Source organism: Balearica regulorum, chromosome 3, assembly GCF_011004875.1.
Source record: "Balearica regulorum gibbericeps isolate bBalReg1 chromosome 3, bBalReg1.pri, whole genome shotgun sequence".
Taxonomy (NCBI): Eukaryota; Metazoa; Chordata; class Aves; order Gruiformes; family Gruidae; genus Balearica; species Balearica regulorum.
In genome coordinates, this window is record NC_046186.1 from 93580494 (window position 1) to 93603860 (window position 23367).

Below are 23367 nucleotides of genomic sequence, written 5' to 3' on the forward strand. Positions count from 1 at the left end.
TGCCTTTTTCTCCATCCTCATGGAAACCCGCATTGCTTTCCCAAACTACCTCTACTGAAAGTAATGCCCAGTCTGAGGCTTCAGTTTTCATGCAGTAAATTCAAGAAGGATGTTCAGTCCAAACAAAGTTGGACCTAAGCACATGCCTCTTCTTCCTTGCCAAGGGAAATTGAGGCCAAGCCAGCATTTCTCATGTCATTTGACAGAAAAGCTGTGAGTAGGCAGGCCTTTGGAAATATTTATTGCTATTTCTGTACCTTTACTGTATAATAACGAACTCTCTCGCGGCTACATCAGCAGTTTTCATTCTTAGAAATGAAATCAAGCATGCAATCAAGCCCCTAAGAGAAAACACAGAAGACCTTAAAGCCACTGTTTGATCAGAAATCAAGCAGTCCTATCTGCTACATGGTGAATTTTGAGGGGTTTTTTTATAAATTGAACAATTACAGCTGAATGATTAAGTTTCCCCTCACTACCACCCCTTGCTGTCCCTCACTACCAACCCTGCTGCTCCTTCTCTTTGCCATAGTAACTAGCTAAGAGTATGCTTTATTAGTGACCTCTCAGCCCAGATGTGTGCAAAAGACAACTAAAGGTAAACTATTGTAATGAGAGATTGAATTAATTCTGCAATAAACCCTCAAGTTTTGGAATAGTTTCTATTTTAGGATGAAACATGAAGTGAGACTTAGGTGGTAAGAGCCCATAAAAAAAAAAAAAAAACAAACCACAACTCACATTTGAACAAATGGAGCTCTACTTCCATTCTGCAGTACAAATAGGTGTTACTGTTTCCTCTGGAAAAAAGTTCTAATTTGTAGGGATATTAACCTCTTGGAGGCATGTCAATATTTTTACAGCATGCACTGTTTAAGTCTTGCTTGTGTATGATGTATAGCATGGACAGTTAATTTTCCTATAAGTCATAATTCATAGGACAAACAATGTGAGGGATATTAATGGAAAAAGATCAACAAGGTTATTTCCTTTTTGTGGCTTTCTGCAGAGTTAAATAATAAGTGAAACTCATAATTCAGCAAATTAGTTAAATGGAACTATTTTGTCACTGCAGAATTGAACGCTGAGGCTTACCTATTTGTAATACTTGCAGACCCTATGCTTGAATGAACTAATGCTGCTTAATTTTATTTCTCCTTTCCACTTACGTGCAATGGACATAAACACCAACAGTTTTGAAAAGGCAGCTGGCTTTTCTTTGACAAATCATGACTACAGAATTTAACAGTTGATATGGATTTTTCCCCTATTAATTTCAGAACTAGATTCCAGTTTAATGAACTAGTTAATAAACTATTTTGATGAAAAGCATATTCAGTGCCTTACCAGCATTCCTTTGCTCTTGTGATTAATGCAATTATAGAACTGTTTCCTTTTCACTTTCCCAAGTTCCACATAGACATGTTCTGAAGACAAATTAACTAAAGGTTACTGCTGCATGAGAACTACAGCTGTTCTGCAGATGCAGAGTGCCCCAACTTTTCTTTGGCCTCCATTTACTCTCATTCAGAAAGAAAACCTATCAGACAATTTCATAGCTTTCATTAATACAGCTTAGTTTTTAGGACTTCTGTGCCAATATGTGTATAACACACTTCCTTGGATGGAAAAAAAAAAAAAATTTCAACAACTTTTACATTGCATCAGCTGAAATTAAGACGTTTGAATAATCTATAATAGCAGATTAGGCTTCCTTCCTATCTGAATACATACATGGTCGCTAATGTAGCCAACTCCCCTTTAAAAGGGCTTTGAAAAATGCTGTTGTCCCCATTTTAGAGATAAGAAAGTGAAAGCAGAAGAGTCAAGAGTTTAATCAAGCCCTCACACCAGTTGGGTTAGAAACAGACAGACTATTGCAACAGAGGTGGTACTGATTGCATAAGCAGATGCTAAGCCATGCAGCAGTTTAGTTTCCAAAACAATATATTTCAGTTTCACTGCAATTGATTTAAGTAGATTTAAATTAAACCAAAACAATCCTAGTGTCAATAAAAACAGTTTACTGAGATTAATTTACTAGATGGGGAGGGGTTGGACCAAATCTTTGAAGTGTTGCAATTTTTTTTCCCCTTATTCAAACAAGGCTTCAAGACCTGGAGCAGCAACTGAGCAATCTAGTTAATCTTTGCAGATTTCCACCCACCCATAAAATGGTATAAACTGGAATATTTGGACAGAAGAGCCTTGACACTACACAGGAGAAGTAAAAGGGGAAGCTGAGTTTCCCCATTCCCCACCCCATGCTTTCAGTGTATAAGAATAGTTCATTAGGACAAGTCAAATCACAGGTGATCTAAGCATGACAACTTAGAGGCATAAATAAGCTTTTCAACTCAGTGAATGAATTGCAGCATAAAGTAACATTGCATTAAGCAGCATATTATGCTCTCTCCCATTTATAGCCATGCATAAAACCATGCTTCATATTAAGAAATTTACAGAAAGTCACTTTGTTAGAACACCCTAAAAATTGTTTGGAGTTTGTTTCTTAGTAGCTAGGACAAAGTATTATAGACTTTTGATTTCACAAGCATTTTTGTATTTCATCCCCAAATTTCAATACAACATTAAAAGTCTGTCTTCTCTGAAGACAAATTAGAAGCTGCTGCCAAAGTGTGCTAGTAGCATCACACATCTCATTTTCTATTTAACAACTTATCTTCAGGAGAAACAAGAAAAAAAAAAAGGCAGGTCCTGGTAAAACAACTGTTACTTGTCTGACAGTTCAGTGAGCTTACACACGCTACATTAAAAATCTTATTTATCCCAATGGCATCAAATCAATGAAACAAAACTAAAAGTGATTAGACTTGGGTGGAGCAGAGTACTAAGTGTAGCCACATTTTTAATCAAGCAGACTTTTGAACTACAGAACAGGAGCAAGAGAGTCACATTGTTGGCTATTAACTCTTTGGAGTAGAGCCTTTACTAACTCACCTTGTTAGGCCAAACAGTTTCCAGGGCCAATGAAAAAACTTTACATAACCTCAACCATGCTAGTATCCCTGTGTCGGTCCATCAGAAGCAGGAGGAGGAGACGAAGAAAGGCAGATTTCCAATGTCAACACAGACAGGATGTTTTGTATGAATAGCAAGGTGATGGGTTTATGTTAAGAGGAGTAACAAGGGAGAAAAACCTGCCATAGAAATGCTATTTGTTTTGAGATTTCTGTTACTATGTATTTAGCTTTTATCCAGGGCTTAAGCTGAAACAAAATTTTGTTATGTTACTTACTACAATTCCCTTCAACGCTACCTTAGCTGAAGACAGATATTTGAGGAGGATTGAGGAAGGAGAGGAGGCTGCTCTGAACAAATGTTTTGAAATACAGATACAGACATCTGCCAGCACAGTCATGGCAGAATAGAAAGAAGTGTGATCAGTAACCCAAGTAAGTGCACTGGGAAATAATCTGGACACTCTCATACCTGTAATAACATAATTTATCTAGTCTATCTTGTTTCTTCCGCTGGGTGAGTGAATTAGACTGGTAATAGCATCAATTCGCTGGTAAGAGCTGCCTATGCATTAGAATATTTCTTAGACACAGTTGTGTCAGCATACAAACCAACCCCATTTTTGCAGGTATCATATAACATTAAAAACTACACACACAACATGTACACTGGAACACAATCTTCTGCTATTTTATTATGTTCAGCACTATATTACTAAGTACACAAAAGGGGCTTTCTTCCCAAGAGCTTCCCAACAATAACTTTGACCAGAAGCAGAGCAGATACTGCTTCAATAATTCTTCCATAATCTTTTCAGTCCCGTATCACATTTAGTTCTTGGGCAAAAAAAAAGATGATAAACAAGTCATTGCATATATCCTGTAGAAAGTGTTCTGAATAAGTGAAAAAAGTAAATTTAGTCAACTAAAAAAAAAAATCTTTCAGACTACCAAACTGTGCACACTTCCACATTCATCAAGTTTCCCCTATATTTGCAGGTCACTCCTAAACATCGAACACAAGACAAGCTGAAGGCAAAGGATAATGTACAGCATAGACACGTGGCAGGTAATTGACACACTCTGTGCCCTGTCACTTCTCAACTGTCTCATCCCTGAGGATGTATGAAAGCCAAACCACTCTGCTGTCTTCTTGCTTCTGCATTAAAGGGAAGAGGGATCAGCTGGCAGAAGCACTGCAGTTGCTGCCTTCCGTTTGTCACACTTTTCCTTCCTAGCCTGGATTTCCTGCAACTGACATCTCTAGCCATTCAGCAGCCATCTATACCTTCTTAGAAGCCGAGACAGAGGAAGCACTTGCACATTGCTAAATAAAGAACCCTCAAGCTTAAAAGCTGCTTGACATACAAGATACATAGAAAGTCATCAAAACCACAGAAGAGCTGCAGTTACCTCAAATACGTGAGACTGTTTTCCTGTTTTCCTAAGAAAGATGCACAGAATTCAGCTGAAAGCACCTAGTCAACGCCTAGTGTAAAACTACTTTAACCACAGTGTTTCTCTGCTAGTAAAAAACAAGAAGCAGGAGGCAGCTGTGGGGACATCTGTCCAAATGACCAACTGTCTAATTGTAGCAGATCTGAGCAAGCATTCTTAAAACACATGCAAATAAAGCCAAAGCAACCTCAGAGTGTAAACTGTATTTTACTTCTCTTAAAGACAACTACGCTCATTTCATTAATCAAGTTGTCTCAGCAAGGTCCTAAAGCTGTCTATGTAGCAACTTCATGAAAAAGCACGGTTATCCTACAGTTGCAATGCAGCTAAGATACTGCCTTCAAAATCTAATGCTACTGTAACAAATTACGTAGAGACACAATTAAAGTTAGCCACTAGTTTTGCTGCTACAACAGAAGCAACTTCAAAGTTTTTCATTCTTTCTCTCCCTTCTCTTGCCTTCTACCCCAAAAGTCATAAAAAAAATTAAGTTGGAAACATGCAAGTATTACTTTAAAAGGGCAAATTGATAGTGACACAGGTGAAAAGCTTTCAGAGTGCACTGATACCAATAAGAAAGAGTGATTTTCTAAGCATAAACTCCAGTGCGCTTCAAAAACCCTTGTGCCAACAAGGCAAGCATTGATTACAGAACTGCCCTCTGTCATTCTGCAGTCACGTACACACCACTCACTCAGTCCTGAAGGTTGAAATTCTAATTTAATTGGCAAGTTATCATAGTTCAACTATTTAACTTGATTTTAACATATTTGCATTACAGTCTGTGAAGCTGGTTAGCAGCAACTGTAACAGCTGAGCATGCAGTAGGGTGAGGGTTCCAGCCAGATTGCTGCAAACAAAGCCATCAGAGAAATCGGTACCACCACTGAGTTTGATTAGACCCCTTCACTTTGTACAGCTGCTTGGCTCCAAACACCTCCCCTGTTTCTTTGGTGCCTGGAGGAGACTCATCAGCCTCCCAGGCCAGAACAAATGTACTTACAGCTGCTGCTACTCTAGCAGGGGACCACACATGATTCTTGAGCGACTTTCCTCCAAAGCTTTTCTACTGCCAACCCACTCCAAGGGAGTAAAAAGAGGAGCAGCGATATGAGCATTTGGAAGTCACACACAGAAGTCATGACTGACAAATTTGATATTTTAGCCAAGCCACCAAAAAACCTGTATTATATCTAACTATGCTTTCTACCTCAGGACCTTCACAATCCTTTGCAGAATTATCTTCAAGTTCCATTAGCTATCTCTCCTTAGCTGCCATTATCTGACAATCTTATAACTTACTTTGGAGTCCAAATTAATGTTAAATAACTAACACCTTTGTTGTTCAGAAGGATCAGAGTTGAGAGACCTATGATAGGTCCAACTGGGACTTTTTTGCACCTGTTGCAACCTCAGACACACAGGTCTGGGTTTTGTTTCTCAGCAGTTGAAACCTGCTTACACAATATTTGTAAGACAGCACTGAACAAAGTTAATTTAGTATTTGCCACTTTGCTCAGTCACAATCTGTTTCTGCCTTAATGAAAAGGTAGACATATAGTCCTACAGATGGGCTAATCTGTAGCAATCGGTCCCACAACAGGGGTTTAAAAACAGGTCCATCACAAGAAACACTACAGATACACATATTGTTAGAAAAGGAAGTTGATTTCAGATTCAGAGGCTACGATACACAACCTATTATTAGTTTTCTACTCTCTTTTCATCACTAATTTCTTTCTCTTAAAAGAAAAAAACAGTGTGTGAGGTTTGAGTTTAAAACATTCCAGAAGCTACTTTGCACCTAGCAGTGCCTTTGATCCACCAGAGTTCACAAAACACAATGCAAAAAAATTTAAAAAAATATTATAACTTTCTTACTGATTTAACTGTACATAGAGCTGCTAGGGAAGATCATGCCTAGGAGGGATCTCTCCTGTCTGTGATTAAAATGTTGATAAGTACATAATTAACACAGTAATATCTAAGACCTCTAATATAAAGACATGATAAATTAAGATGGGTGGACACAGAAAACAAACTACCAACTCGAAGTTCTCCGCTAAAGAACTTGGTGTTTTAAAGAAAAAAAATCTAGTAACACTAGAGCTGTCAGTGCTGTTGAGGAACTTGAATCAGAACAAAGACAGAAAATAAAGACAAAGTTATGTCTTCAAACCATCCCCTCAATAAATAGAGCTAGTAAAAATGCAGAGTCTGTATTGCATGTCATATTTTAGGGGTTCAATCTGCCTCTAAGTGTGGCTTTCCTAAGGATGTCTGTAGCACCATAAAGAGCTTCAGGTGTGACTACAGTGGCATTTTAATTTAGATGAAGAGTGCAACTCTTCCAGTTCACCCCTGTTACCATAGATGGCTTGGGGTTTTTCTGGATTTTTTTATTACCCAGCAGACTGAGCTTATGAGCTGAACTCACTGTGGACTAAACAAAACCTAAAGACACACTCAAAGAAACTGAACTACTTGCTCATAGGCATTCAATCTATAGGATCATACAAGAGCCAGTACAAAATAAAATCCTGCAAGTGCAGGCACTGTCATCAGCAGGTCTATAGCACCAAAGCACAAAACCATTCTCACTTTCTCCCCAGCTAATCAGACTATTAACTGCCACTTGCAATCCAGCCTGTAGTATGTTATTATGTTGACATCTACTTGCAGTACCAGCATGAAATGTTATTGCTCTGAAGGTCAACAGCATTCAGAGAAAAGCAAAACATTTCAGTTTGTTTAATTAGTATTAATAGCAAAAACAACAATTTACTTTTAAAAAGGAAATCTGTAGAAAGTCATCATTACACTGTAACTTCACCGATTACAGAAGGTATCTTGCGATAACAATATATTCAGTATGAACCAAAGCAGAGGTTACAAGATCTTTTGAGACAACAAGCTGTTGATAACCTGCAAATCTTCTTGCATGCCATGGTCTCCAGAGCCGAGTTTGCCAGAAAACACACCTGGTAGCAGAAGGTAACATGTCAGGTAATCCAAACATTCTGTCCTAAAGTAACAGGACAACATACTACAAGTGCTCAAGGATTAAGTCCATAGCAGGAAAAAGGAAAAGCCCACAGCAGGAAAGTTATAACTTCTGATCAATTGCTATTGCTCCATCAGCAGAGAGAGTTGCAGTGTATGCATTAGTAGCTTTGTTTAACTATGTTCCAAGAAAGTTCAAACAATTTAATCGTTAAACAGGGAAAAAGAAAGAAAAAAAAAAACCACAACAGAAAAGTATGCTTGCTTATGTATGATTTTGCATGTAGAAACACAGAGAAAAGCTGTAGAGTAACATAGTACTGCCTATCCTCAGTTTTCCTTTCCTAATGTTGCAGTCTGAGGTGCCACAGAGCACTGTGGACAGCGGTCCTACATTTTCAACCCATTCCATCCCTGCTGAACGTAGAGGGTACATAATAGAAGATATACATTTGAAAAATCTAGCAATACCTATTTCTCAGGCATAAGTCTTAATTTGCTTTGTCAAGTTTTTATATGACAGGTATTAGATGTTAATTAATTAATTTTGCAGTTAAAGATTTTTCATTAGCATTCATTTGTCCTCGTCTGAGAGCTTCTCAGCTTTACTTTGTTCAGCCCATGCAAAAGTCTTATTCTTGAAAGGGACAGCTCACCTGGTATTCCAACTAAGGAACTCATTCTCCTATCTGTCTCCCCCATCTTCAATACCTTAGACAGAAGGGATCAGGAAGTTAAAGATCGACCGACCAACCAACCAACCCCTAGTAGTCTAGGACCTCATTTCTGCACCTCCTGATGAGCACAGGGAAAGTGAAAGATTATGAAAAATACACCCTTATTAACTTTACGTTGAAAACAAATCACTCTATAAAGCATAAGCAAAAGCCATAATCTCTTTATTTAGTGTTGAATTAATGAAAAGCATTTAAAACCTAGCTCAAGTTTTTAAGAAAACTATAGTTTGCAAACTCTCTCAAGAGTATTGCACATCATAGGTTTAAACGTTGAGATACCAGCTTGGAAGTAAAGCATTGTGGGAAACAGTGCTCAGAATCAGAGAATGTTTTTAAAGTTTTGTAACAAAACTGACAAAGGCCAAGAACTAGAAGCAAACTTCACAGCATCCTCAAACACAAACCAAAAACCTGTAAATGCACCTGTTGGTATTTGTGAGCGAAGACAACATCCTGGCTTTAAAAAAAAAAGGGGGGGGGAGAAACTACTATTAAGCCACTTAACTGTTATTTCTTTTAGCATAATCCTCCTGTGTATCATGTATACCCTAGCAGAAGCTCTCCTTAAAAGTCTTCTAAATGTTTGTTCACAGCACTGGGCTTTAAGTCTAAACATTTAGGTTTCTAAAGTTCTCTCTCAGGCCTGTTTAGAGTCTTGTATACTTTTCAAATAAAGACCTCAATTGTTTGTTCTCATACTCAGTGTGTTTGTCTGCTTCTCCTAAATGGAGCCAGCTATTGCTCTGCTTTGAAACTAACCATTTTCACTCATCTTCAAATTCTTCCCTTTCTTTTCACCAGCCTGATGCTTATCAATGGGAAGCATTTAAGTTTTGACGATTGGTGGGCCAGTAAAAGAGATTTCCCAGTAAATAAGATGCAGCGCAGTGTTGCAAACCTTTGCTCATGTGAATAGTGACTTGAGGGTCAAGAGGGCTCCTCCTTGCATGAAAAGCTCCTTTATCATCAAACTGATGTTTCACAATCAGGATGGAGCAATAAAGAGTAAAAGTAAGGAACTGGAGAAGAGAGAAATGACTGAATTGTCTGACATTTCCTTCTATCTCCAAAACTCACTCCTGCAGGGTAGGCGAAGGTTGCCATTACTGTGGATCTCAGCCTTCTCCCTCTTCCTGAAGAGTCCTAGGACTTCGGGCCACAGCAGCAAGTGGCAAAGACAAGCCATAGGCTTTTATCAACAGAGAGAGGTGTTACACTACTTTTAAGATCCTACAGCTGATAAACATGGCACATTTATATCACTATTAAAAATGTTTATTTTTGTAGATATTCCATAGTGTTATGAGACATTGCTATTCCAAGGTAACTGTACATAGTGAGAAGAGATTACATAGTTCCTTGTGTCAACACATGGTTGTGGTTGAGTGTCTTTGGAGGCCTACATAAATTGTTGCATGAAGCATCTCATTTTCATTTTAGCAATTGGCTTCACCCAGAAGAGCACGGGCAGGCAGCAACCAGCCTATACACTGTCCAGAGTGAGTCACCTTTAACATCAGGTTCTAAGTAGCATTAGTCCAAGAAGAGTTTAAATACTTTCTTTACCCCTTATAGTTACAATAAGTAATATGGTATTGATAATAATCAAAAGCAAAAGGATTCTTCACATAAGATACTTCTAAAAGCTGTTTTTAAACATGTTAATTTTTAGGCATTTCTCAGTTAGCATTGGAGAAAAATGCTTTCTACCATATCCTACAAAACACAGCTTGCAAGTTTCATGAATGTGCATTAAACACATTTTGATAAACATTTATTGCAGCATATTTCTACTGTAATGTGTTCTGAAATCTTTATTACACAATATAAGCTTTAGACAATACTAGACCTAATACAGCCCACTTAATAATCACTTAAACTCTTGGTACAGAAATACCTGTCTGTATGTGAATTGAAAAGTCTGTGCTGATAATCACTTAAAAAGACAAGTATGTTAAGATGGCACTAGAGATCTAACTTTGTAGCCATTCAACACAGTTTCCATTGCACTTACAGGTAACATTAGGCTCAGACGAACACAACAGCTGACCCCAGCAGGGAACGAGGGCAGCAGAGAGATCTGTCTCTGAATAAGTCAGTCCTTGTCAGCTTTCAGGATGCTTCGGGAAACAAAATTGGTACTGTTAGTTCAATTTGAGCATTTCTTGGCATCCTTGCATTTTGCTAACAATCACGTTTTCATAAATGACTTGGATGTAGGATTAGAAGGTCTCATGAGCAAGTTTGCAGATGACACCAAATTGGGAGGAGCTGTTGATTCCGTCGAGGGTGGAAAGGCCTTGCAGAGAGATCTAGACAGATTGGAGAACTGGGCAATCACTAGCTGCATGAGGTTTAACAAGGGCAAGCGCCAGATTCTGCACCTGGGAAGGGGCAACCCTGGCTATACATACAGACTGGGCGATGAGACACTGGAGACCAGCCGTGCTGAAAGGAACTTGGGGGTCTTGGTCAACAGCAAGTTGAATATGAGTCAACAGTGTGCCCAGGCTGCCAGGAAGGCCAACCATATCCTGGGGTGCATCAAGCACGGCATTGCTAGCCGGTCTAGGAAAGTGCGGCCTCACCTCGAGTACTGCGTGCAGTTTTGGGCACCACAGTACAAAAAGGACATAAAACTATTGGAGAGTGTCCAAAGGAGGGCAAAAAAGATGGTGAAGGGTCTAGAGGGGAAGACATATAAAGAGAGGCTGAAGTCCCTTGGTTTGTTCAGCCTAGAGAAGAAAAGACTGAGGGGAGACCTCATCGCGGCCTACAACTTCCTCACGAGGGGGAGCAAAGGGGCAGGCACTGATCTCCTCCCTCTGGTGACCAGTGATAGAACCCATGGGAACAGAATGAAGCTGTGACAGGGGAGGTTTAGGTTGGATATTAGGAAAAGGTTCTTCATTGAGAGGGTGGTTGAGCACTGGAACAGGGTCCCCAGAGACATGGTCACAGCACCGACCTTGACTGAGTTCAAGAAGCATGTGAATAATGCTCTCAGTCATATGGTCTAATTCGGCTGGTCCTGTGTGGAGCCAGGAGTTGGACTCGATGATCCTTATAGGTCCCTTCCAACTCAGGACATTCTATTATTGATTTAAAACTCTATAGTTGGTGATATTTGTGGAAGAACTTTATCCGGTGTGTTTTAAATGGTGATATTAAAAAAAAAAATATCAGTGAAGTAGTAACAAAGCTAAATGTGGCTCTGTAGAGTCATGAGTGTAAGCAGGGACCGCAAGCAGAGTGAGAGAAAAGGCTCCAAGATGAAGACTGAAGGGACTTAAAAAAAAGAGACAAGAGCAGAACAATTAGTCAAATCATGCAAAATCCCAAGCACAAATTCAGGGAATCCATGGAAGAGGCTCAGATGAATAAAACAGAGATGAGGATTGGGGAGGGGGGGAGGGCACCATGGGGAAGGGGGGAAACACATGTTTTCAAACAACATTCTGGATATATTGTAAGAGAATAAATTTTGAGGTTTAATACGAGAACAGGATGAACAGGATTTGCTGAAAGAGAACAGATGTAGTAATGTTTTAAAGATTCACCAGAACCCAACAGAAGCAGCATGGATAGCGGTCAAGAAAGGACAACTACAAGGATTATTTCTGATATACTTTACAGCTTATTTGGGATGAAATCCTGATGCCCTTACATGATTCCCCCCACTCCAGTTAGCTTCAAGTGGGCTAGATTTCACCCTGTCATCCTCCTCTGTAAGAGATACCACTCCCCTTCTTACCACCACTTCTTACATAGAAGTTGAATAAGAACAGGAACAAAACTACAAGTCTGAAAGAAAACAGGCAGTGAAGCTTCCAGTTACCAGTAAGAGTGAAATAAGAGCAAGGTAAGACTTACATTTTAGCTAACCTGAGCTTAAGACAACAACAGAATATCTATGAGGGATCATCAAGACAGCAAGACTGGACACGGAAAGTAAGGTATGATTGGAAGTAGTACAGAGGCAAAACTGAAATCACATGAATATGAGAATATCACCAGGAACTAATATGCACTGAAGAGGGAAGGCCCTCCACATTGTGCTGGGGAGAGATACTCAAACCAAATATTGTGATCTGGCCATAGCTCACCTTATACTGCTTGCTTTTCTCCTCACTGCTTCTGCACCCATCCTCATTCTAGAGGATATTTCATTGTCATTTTGTGTTTTAAGGGAAAAAAAAATAAAATCTTTCTGCCACTTCAGGATTATGATAAGGATCATTAAAAAAAAAAACCAAACCCAAAACCACAACAACTAATGATTCTCTCATACCAACATGAATTTCATCCTAAATTTAGCCAGAATCTAGATTCTGCATTATGTCTACAACAAGTTAAACATGCCAGGCTCAATGCGCATCCCAATCCAAATAAGGGTTTTTTTCTTGAGGATTTTAAAACAAGTTTGGGATATAGCCTAGAGTAAGATTTCAGTAAGATTCCTGAACAGCAAAAGTATACTCAAAAAACATAGCATGTCTTTAATTTTCCAACATCCCTTTAAAGTTTCAAGCCTCCATCCACCCATTCCACTGTATACCACAAGCACGTATTTAATGGGGTACTAAGATGGTAACAATAAGGACACTACCACCAGAAAGCTCTGCTATCTGAAGCAAACAGAAAGCAGTCACCAACTGAAGAAAGAGAATTTAAACCACAAACTTTTAGGATCAAGAACCATATCATCTTTTAAGCTTGCACAGTATCAATTACACCAACAAAACTAATGAGCCATTTTCCCAGTCTTCTGTATTTCAGCATTTTAGTAGACTTTTAGTGAATTTAAGAGCAAAATTAAAAAAAAAAATCCAAAACATAATGACCAGCAGATCTAGTCAATATAAACATTTCTGAAATAAACACCCAAATGACTCATTCTCACCACTGGGAGTCCCACATATCTGGACAGCCTAGTTTTCATGGTTCACCATTGCTTGCCACCACTTTTTAATGGACACGACGTCCATAAAAAGGCACTAACCAAGTATGTACTGCTCCATTATTTCATACATGCTATTGACAAATAATTAGCTTTGAAGAGGCATTCTGCAAGATGAGCGAGATAGGACGATCATCAACTCCTTATGGCCTGAAAAGAAGTCATTCTCCTAAAGTAAAAATAACAGCCTAGGAGTTGCAAGCATCCCTCCGTGCGAGGCATTCAGCCTTGCCCTCGGTTACCCCTATTGACCTCCGGGACCCGCATTCGGACCCCCAGACAAGTTTTCCTCACAACGAGAGTATTCAGCACGAAAAATAGAAGAGGACGGGAATGAAATCAAACCAAACAGCAGAGGATCAAGACGCTTGGCTTCACCCTCCCTACCTCATAACACAACATCCATTGAGGCAGAAGAAACCACCCTGGGTTCTAAAACAAGAGTTGCATTCACGGCTACTGGGTTTAGCAGCAGACGGGCTTGCGGGAGCACACTGCCTGCGGGAACTCCTCCTGTCCTCAGTACCAGCCAGCTAAAACCGAAATCAACCCCGAGCTCCTTTATCACTTTGGGGGGGGGGGGGGCAACGCGGACCCATTTAATCACTCTATCATTAAGTAGTTAAGAACAATTAAGAGCTTTCCCCGCGCTCCCGCTCGAGGGACAGTTTTTAGGCACCGGGCTTTGTGAAGACACAGCTACGGTCGGGTTGTCCCGGGAAGCCGACTGGCTTTGCAGCCCCGGCAGCACTCCTCCCGCCCGCCCAAAGGCGCGGTATTTTCCGCTCCGGGGCGCCCGGCAGCACCTGCTGCCGCCGCCCGCCACCGCCACCCGGCACCCCCCAGCCCCAGCCCCCGCCCCGGCGGCGCCCGCTGTACCTGCAGGATCTTGTCCAGCCCCTCTTGGCCCAGGCAAGGGAACTGCTTGAGCAGCTCCGTCTTCTGCCGCTTGTAGTCGTCGGTAGCCGAGCGCCAGTGCGGCTCCTCCAGCACCTCGAAGATCGCTGCCCCGATGGACAGGTAGAAAATGATGGCCGAGGTCAGCAAGGGGCCCCTGTCCACCATGGTGCCGGCGGGAGGGAGGGAAGGCGGGCGGAGCGCGGCGGGCGGGCCGGGGCGGCTGCCCCGCGCAGCAGCCGTGGGTGCCTGTAAACCGCCCTGTCCTTCCCCTGACACCTCTGCCTTCCCCCACCGTCCGCCGTGCCTCCTCTCCCGGCCTCTGCAGCTTCCCTTAGAGTCTTCCACACTCCCCTCCCACTCTCTTCTTCTCCTCCTCCCTCCTTTCCTTCCTCCCTCCTCCGCTCCGCTCACCCCAGCTACCTCCTTCCCCCAGTTTTCTCCCCACCCTCCTCAGCAGCGATTTGAATTTGGTTCCCCCCCCCCGCTTCCTCCCCCCACCGGCCCGCGCACGCGGGGCTGCCGCCGGGGGAAAAGCCGGCGGAGTGCCCCCGGGTGCTCCCGGGCCCGCCGGGTGAGGGGCGGACAGTCCCCGCGGGGCGGGCGAGCGAGCGGCGGTTGGGTCTGGCCATCGCCCGCCCGTGAGGGGCCGCCTGGGGGAAGGGGAGCGGGGCCGCGACCTCCCCTCTTCCCGCCCTGCCCGCGCGGCCGTTGGGAGCGAGAGTGGGGGCCGCTGAGGTGAGTCCGGCCCCGGGCGCCTTCCCCCCCAGCAGGGGTGGTCCCTGCGCCCAGAGCCGTGTTTTCCCTGCCGTATTTTTCCTTGAGTCAAGGGAAGAAGGGGTAACGCCCCTCATTTTTACTTTACTTTTTCCCTCGTGCAGCCAGGTTCAGCGGGAGTGTCTCGTTTTCGACACTGGAAGGCTGTGAAACGAGAGCTGCCTTTCCTGGCTCCAACGAAGTGCAGGGGAAAGGCGAGCAGGAGCTCTGAGGAGAAAAGGAGGGCTGTCGGCAGGTTTCACTTCTTCCCCAAGATGTTGTCCACACACGTGCATTACAGAGCCTTCCCAGCAAGAACTGCATCTCCCTCCCTTCATTAATTTTGTACATTCAATAATAAATGTTCCTATACGCGCCCATCTGTGTGCCTGCCAGTTTGGGAGTGAGGGAGAGACCCCAGTTAGTTATTTTCCACAAGATGCTCAGAAACCCATCTGGGCAGAAGCTCTCTCAAAGCTCACCGTGTTCATGGAGCCCTTCCCGGGAGCTGCTTACAGCCACACACAAGTGCACACTCCTCCATGTTCGCATTTCAAGGCAGAAGGAAGGCAACCCAACTGATTTGAATGAATGGGGCTGGAAATGGGGTCAGGGAAAGAGCAAGTCAGTGACAGGTTAGGGTGACATGTTATGCACCATGGCAAAGGGCTTATGGTGTGGACATGGTTTATCTTAGAAGCACTGTTTTTGTAGGGATAACTTATTTTCTGCCTTCCTCAGCCACCTTGCCTCCCCCAGTAGGAAGAAAACACTGAAAAATACAGACTTGTCCATATCAACTGCATCAACACTAAGGATTTTGGGATGTATGGGTATGTCAGCTGGAGTCCACACACCAAAGGGCTGAGACGAGCCAGCTGAAATTTCTCATGCAGACACAGTTGAAACAGGAGGAGGGAGAATGGAGGAGAATGGGAAAGAGGAAGGAAACAACTGGAAAATATGCTACGGAATACGAGAAAATAAAAAGAAGAGCACGTGGAAGGCAAAGGAACTGCCTTGGTTAGGAGGTATCCAGACACCTATCTGTAAAACTTTGAATCATGCCCAAGGGATGCTCTTATGAGACTGCCCACAGAAAATTATATGGCCCTTAAGCAGTTCTTCCTACTACTGTGTATAGTGCTCAGTGAAAATACAACTGCAAGAGGTTCCTGGCAGCCTAGAAGTACGACTGGAAAAACCACAAAATCCACAAGCATGTTACATGATCAGCATTGCTGCCTTTGCATGGGATTCCCCAGTTATGTAAAGGAAACATTAAGAAAAGAAAAAGATTGCCAAAATGTAGTAGTAAAAAAAAAAAAGCATTTATACATGCTAGAGGAGAAATCAAGTAGAAGGCATCATAATAAACATTTAAAAAATAATGAGTGTCATAGAGAATCTACAGTAACCTTTTTTTTATTAAGGCAAAAATGAGGGAAGTTTCATGAAGTTGTAAGGCAGAACTTTTAATTAAAAGGCAAAGAAGAATTTCATGATGCATAATTACTACATGAAAATTATTCCCAGGTGTTATCACTTGGCCCAAGAGCTTTGCAAAACTTGAAAAGCCATTGGCTACGTAAATGAATAATGTAAGCATCCATCATTGCCTCACCAATTTAAAATTAAAGTTAAAAACTGTAAGGTATGTAAATACTAATGGCAACTGACTGAAAGTATTGAGGAAGAACTCTTCCCATAGGCAAACTAGGATATAATTTTCCTTTTGGTGCTCTCGCACCTTCTTCTGAGTCACCTGCAAATGGTTAGGTTATTCCAACAGCAGCGTCAGTAGCCTGACACGTTATAGCAATATTACACTTGTGTGTTCCTGACCCTGAACATCTGTGCCTCGTAACTGGAAGGTATTTGATTAAATTTTGAAACTGTACTCTTCTCCATCTGTCTCTAAGTCTCTAAAGGCCCATTTATACCATTGAAACACTATCTTAAAGGCACAAGGAGTGACACCAATGACCCTGAACCTACTGCAATTATAAAGCACAGATGAGAGCAAAACCACTTTCAGGCGTTTTATAGAAAGGTTTTTTTTGCAATTTTGATTCAACATTTCTACTTTCCACTCTAAACTCCCAACCCTGATAGCATAATTAGTGCTCTCAGTAACTGACTCAGTGTTTAAAAACAAACAAACCTGTAAATCACATACCTTTTTTTTCCCTGTGTTGAAATGCTATTGCACTTGTTAGACTGTCTCCTTGTGTTTCTCTGAGTTTCAAAGAGGTGAGCCTGGTAAGGAACACCACCCAGAAGAATAGTTTATTCCCCAGGGAACCTTAGCCAACTACTCCTACAAGTAGAGGTGATCCTCTGAGTATCAACAACTTCCTTGTATTTAGATATTTCACTTTGATTCCTTTGTCTTTTGCGGAACAAGTTACAAGGCATAATTTCATGCTGCTGTCCAAGTGAGCGTGGCAAGAATGAATGTTTTCTGTAGCTGGCCTCTCTTTGCACCTCCTGATCCAAAATGCTTCTCCTGACCTCATAAAAGATCCCATATCCTTCCATTCACGGCCCTTTTCTACTCCCTGTTTCCCTTGGATTAAACAGTACCCCTATTGTTAACCCACAGCACCTGCCACATAGGCCCCACAGCTTTTCATGCTAGCTAAGTTAATGAAAAGGCTGGGGTTATACACTCAAAGGCTTTAAAATCTCATTAAAAAATCAAGAGAGAAACAGCAGATAGCACTGTGGTGAGCTATACCGCAAGTATCAATCATTTATATTATTTGCATAGGTCATTATTTCAGGCAGTCCAGTCCAAAAGGAAATCTCTTTCATCCAAGCTGTATGTCTAAGACACATTTGCTGTACAGATGTTTCCTAGAGCAGCTTGAAATGAATGAATAAATATCAGAAAATGTGTTAGATGGAGCAAGTAAAAGACATTATTTGCGCAAAGGAAACCTGTCATGTAGTGGCAAGGAGCGTATGTTGTAGTGAGTATGAACTATGAGCCTCTCTTCAAGCCTGTGCCATTTTTCACTTGTAAGTCTATTTTCGGCTGGTTGATGAATCTGTTCTCAATGATGTCTGTCAACTCTGCATCTTTCACTTTTCTCTATCCATTGAAATTTGGGCACCTCCAACATTGCTTTCAAGTGTTATACATCTAGCCATGTATGATTTTAAGTAAGTTGAGGGGTGTACTATCATCACGAGCACTTTGGCTTCTTTGTACAGTCCAGTGCATACAGAAAGGGTAAAGCTGGTCTGCAGATGATGCAGAATTTTATGAGACATTTGTAGAAAGTTCTCCACAGGATTGTTCGCACCTCTTGGCCTAAGTATTTAGACATTGTGTGTTTTGTGCCCTGAACGTACAGTAACATATACTAAATAAAAATTAAAAAAAGAATAAAAACCTTTACCAAAACAATCTGCATACCACTGCAACAGACTTCTTCACCCATGGACAGATAATGAGTGAACAAACACCACATGACAGATGTTAGTCATGCCGTGTCATGAATAACTGGTGATGAGTACAATACCTGTGTGGAATGGCTGTAATGTGTTCAAGGAAAAATATGCATTTGGATCATCTGTTTTTCACTGAGATACCTGCAGTGTTCAAGAGAAATGTCTTCATCAGGAAGTCCACGTATTTCAACATTTTTTCTGCCTGTATTTCCTTGACTACCTTGTTCCTCAGCCATCCAGAGCAGTCACTGGATGATGAAACCCTGTCCTTCTAAATATTTTACAGAGACAGATTCTGGTCTCCTCTTTCTGCTTCACCATGGCCTCAGTCTTGTAGATAAACACTAGTACTACCAAACACTTATGATAGTCCCTCACACTGACATTCATGTCAGTGATCTAGACACTTCAGTGTAAAGCTGTACAAAATCCCTCAACTTGAACAATGTCGGTCCTGGACTGGGTGGGTTTTACCATCATGATACCTGGAGCACATTACTATTCTAGATAGTGTGCTTAAGGCTAGCTGAGCACCATGGTAACAGAGTCAGTGAATAATCCAACAATCTGTTATTTTGTTATGTAAAACATCACTGTTGAGTCTTATTTTTGTGTCATTAAGAAGGAGTTAAATTCTGTTTGCATATAGTAATATGGATGAATGTCTGCACACTGCTCTGAGACTTGTCTCCCAAACCAGTTTAAATTAACTTTTATCAATCTCATGTCACATAGTGCAAAAGTCTTCTCCAGTGTTACGGCATCTCCCTGAATGTGACAGGGCAGATTACAGGAGAATTCAAGGAGCTGTTGGCCTCCCCCGTCTCCCAGTTGGGTGGCATAACTGCATGTCTCTGCGTCAGGTTGTGCAAGGGAGGGCCTTGTGTGTGACTGGGCAGTTCCACACCCACATCGGGCTCCCTTCTATGCCCGGCATGTAGTGCTCATGTTTTGTTAGTGAACATGACTGAAGAGCTGTTCCCACCTACCTCTTCCCTTTATAGAAACAAAGTCACCGCATTAATTTTGGCAGAGGGAAAGGCAGAGAGAATGTTGATAGCTTTTTTTTTTCCCTCTTGAGTGAATAGAGTCTTGTGGATAATAAATGAGGACAGCTATACATCCTAAAAACATCGAAAAGGATCATATTCTTATCACCTATTCTCCTGTTCCAAATCCTGCAGCAACAGCTTGCAAGATTATTATTTTCCTCCACTTATCTGGAGGAAAAAAAGATCGAGTAAGCAAGCAAGAAAATTGGCTACATTCAGTTAAAGGAGCATGAATTTCAAATAATATTTTGCTATGGATACTAGTTGCTTTTGTGCTCAGTGTCCTTGAGTGAAAGAAGGGTCACAGCCCACACTGTCTCCAGGCATGTGCCTCTTCCTTCTATGCTTAAAGGAGTTTTGTAAGAATACAAGAGTTCCTGGCATAGTCTACCTTCACAGGTCCTTTGTGGTCCCTCCTCCATCATGTGCGGTATTGGGAAAGAAGACAGCAAAGGCTGAGCCACAACACCCACAGCTGTCCTGCAAGTAAAGTGCTTGCAAGCTGTTTGTAGCTTTTAACTTATGGTTTGTACCCTTCTAGACCATTATCAGGAGAGATACTAAGAGGGTTTGGAGGCAAGTCATATCTCAGTGTTTGTTGCCTTCCAGTGGTGCCTCCCACACGCCAAAACCCAGTGTAGAAGTAGCAAGCAAATCCAGGTCACTAGCAGATATGACTCCAGGGAGGCAACCTGGCACAAAAATGACTGAGTTAGAACATCAGGAAAAAATCCACCTGGTCTAGTGCTTTGGTCAACAGCTAGACTCTTGTCACTGGTGTAAGCATAAAAGCTGCCTGCAAGTTATATCTTACACTGGTCCTGGTCTCATGGTAAGCACCATGCTCTTGGCTCTCAATGGCTTTTCAGGGATGTGTGTGGAGGGTCACAGTCAATTGCAAGATAACCCATGTCTGAAGTGGTAAAGCAAATTAGATGCTGTAGGTTTTCATCCTATTGTGTAGCACCTCAGCAGTGCTCTGTTCATCATTCTGTCCAATGGCCTGTTGGTCTCACAATTGGAACAAAGTCCAGGGAAACTGAGGAAGCAGTGAGTGAATGGGAGCAGATTCAAATTGTCCACTTTGCTGCTCTCCTTGAGGAGCTCATGGAGAAGTCCTGGTAACTCAGGCTGGACTCACAACGGTGCCAGCAGTGAGGTGTGGGAGAAGCCTGGCAGAAATCAGAGTTAAGGGAAGGCAGAGAGCATAATAGACAACCTCTAACTCTACCTGGGGATCTGGTACATCTGCAAAAATCTCTGGAGCAGTTGGTGGGGAGAGGGGAAGAAGAGGGATGGGGAAGGGAACACTGAGCCTATCAAGATGAAGTGATGCAGTGCTCTCTAAGGGCATCCAGAAGTGAACATCCCTAGCCGCTTCTTTCTCTCAAGAGGACCATCTGAGCCAGCCAGAGGTCCCCAGTGAATATTGCATTGCCAACATGGGTTATAGAAACTAATGGTTAGCAGGCTGTTAGAGGTTTCACAACTCATTTCCTTTGAATATTAGATACTTCTTTTGCCAAAGAGAGAAGAAGAAAAAGGGAGGAGGAGGAGGAAATAAAAACTACATGGGGTAGTTAATTTATTTTAAAAGATTGAGTCAGTAAGGAGATGGGTGTACTCTGCAGATGGCATTGCTTCAGTCAGGACACAAAATTCAGTGCTCTGCTTGCATGTGTTTAAGATTTCTTTGGAACAAGGAAGCATATGCAAATAATGGGACCAATCTGCAAACACTCAGGTCAGCAGCCTTTGCTCAAGAACTCTCACTGATGGGGATACTTGTAACAATAAAGAAGTTACGGGCTGGGGAGCCTGGCTCTTAGGTCTGCCTCATCTACTACCCTTGCTTCACTCCCTACTCTCACCCCCAATCTTTTGCAATTCAGTGACAATCAGAGTTAATAAAAGGTGTGTCTGTGATCCTATAAAGCAATTTGCATCATCATCTTTCGTGATGAAATTTTCACAGGGGAAGGAGGAGCACCAACATTTTGCCCAAGTTAAGGTTGTCCTGGCAATATGCCAAGAAGCCTGAAGCCCTTAATTTTCATAAGAGAGATCTGATTACCACAGCCCATATTTGAGTGCAGAAATGTGTCCTGCAGAAACTACACCCCCCTACCCATCCACCCCCTCGTTTCCAAGATAAGTCTAAAAGTAGTCTGGAGTGTACAGACTAGCATTACTGCCACTGTGTCACCAGCACGTGGACAGGCTCAGGCTGCCTTGCTGAAGTTACTGTGCTATGTGTACAACAGACCACACGACAGCTGCCTCTGCCCTACCAAAAACATCATTTTCCTTATCTGGGTTGAAGAAATCGTGCTGCTTTCACTAAACAGAAGTGGCCAGAACCTGACAGTTGACGTTAACTGTGTTGTATGTTATTTGAATATGTGTCTATTATAAACAGATGACAATGCAACTTTCATTTTGACTGAAAGAACTGATAATTGCCTCAGAACTATTAAAATGTGAAAAATAAGCAATGTCTAAGCCAGATGAATAAAAGAACTGTCAGAAATATCTTTCTTCTGCTGTGCTGTCTAGTGCAACTACAGCAGCCTTGCTTAATAAGCAAGGCCTCATTTAGTTCTGGGCTTGTCTCAACACTAGTCTTTTACAAGCACTTGGGACAAGATCATTAAACCTGCATCTATCAGCTGAAGACCTGCCTCTCAAATTTCCTTCTAATGCTGGGAAAGGCCCTAGTTAAACAATTATACATTAACTAACAAATAATTATTCTCAGCAGTGGGAAGCGAGTTATTTTGCAGCTCTCTGTTGGAGTGTTCGGATGCCTTGCATGAAATCTAGAGAGGTTAAATTCCTTTGCCTTTCTTTATAGTTGGCCAGCTTGCAGGGCATGCTGCAATGCTGGCATCTAAATCTGCTTGGAGAGCAATGTGGAAAGGTTACAATTGGAATATCCATTATCATGATAATGTGTGGAAATCTGGCACCCATTAACACAGCAGTGTGGGAAGGACATTACTGGGGCTCATAGGTAAAGCAGAGAGGGGATTTTGATACCTCATGTCACTAGTACAGAACAGTGGGAAAAGCTGATGTGGTCATTCCTGGCAAAGAGACAGTGGGGAGGCTGCTGCTGCAGTAAGGCGGGCACTGTAAGAAAGGATGGCGCTGGAGCCTGCAGGAAGGGTTGTGCAGGCTGGCTGCCATTGCAGGCCTCCACTGAACGCATTGTAGGCAACAGGGCCACACGATCAGACGATCAGACACTACAGCTATCATTTTTCCAGAAAAAAAGTTGGCTTTCACATCTGGAGTGACTAAACTAAAATGTCTTTTCTCCATTTAATCTTGATGCAAACTCGTATCTGTTTCTGAAGAGAGACACCACGCTTTAGGATCCTGTACAAATCTGAACCTTTTCTTTCCTTCTGTTCTCCACTTGGTGGAGAACACCTCTGAGTTCAGCAGTCTTCCATGTCAGAGATCTACTATTGTTACACTGATTGTGGTTTAGACATAAAACCCGAATTCAGTCCTGTGTGGATAGCAGGTTTTAATACCTTCAAACAGCAGCAGAGAGAGAGAAAAAAGGAGAATAAAAATGCCTTGAATAATAGAAAAGGTGCAATCTGGCACTGCTAAGGAGGCAGATCAAATAACCTCTCAGTCTTTTCCATGTGTGACTTTTGCAGTTCCACACAGGCTTTCAGAACAGTTGGGTGCATCAGGGCCAGTGTGCAGGGATAAGGAAGAGCTCACACTAGCAGCTGGACAGTTTGCCAATGCGTACAGAAGCAATATGCACCTTTCAGTTAGTCACTGCAGTGAATTATGTTTTCAGTTGTACCTTGCAGAGTGAATAGCAAATAACTTTAGACTGTAACACTGTCCAATCTGTTCCCCCATATGCACTCCTTTTCCAAAGAATACACCGTACCATGCAGTAATGAGAGCGTTCAAATAACAATGGAAAGAATGACTCTGATATTCTCCTGAACTAACTTCAAAGCTGCATATCCAGTTCTCTGCCTTTTTTGGTCAGTCTCTTTACACCATTTATGCCTGTTTTTAAACAGACTGGG

At 42.0% G+C, this 23367-nt stretch overlaps 1 protein-coding gene across 1 annotated transcript in view; it reads right to left on the reverse strand.

The window, feature by feature from the left end:
• KCNK5 (potassium two pore domain channel subfamily K member 5) overlaps nt 1–14481 on the reverse strand; it is a 34585-nt gene extending 20104 nt beyond the window's left edge. The window contains exon 1 of the mRNA XM_075749011.1: nt 14019–14481. Within this exon, the coding sequence (XP_075605126.1) occupies nt 14019–14204 (186 nt within the window). The 5' untranslated portion in view covers nt 14205–14481. The remainder of the gene's footprint in view (nt 1–14018) is intronic.
• Between the last annotated feature and the right edge of the window lie 8886 nt (nt 14482–23367).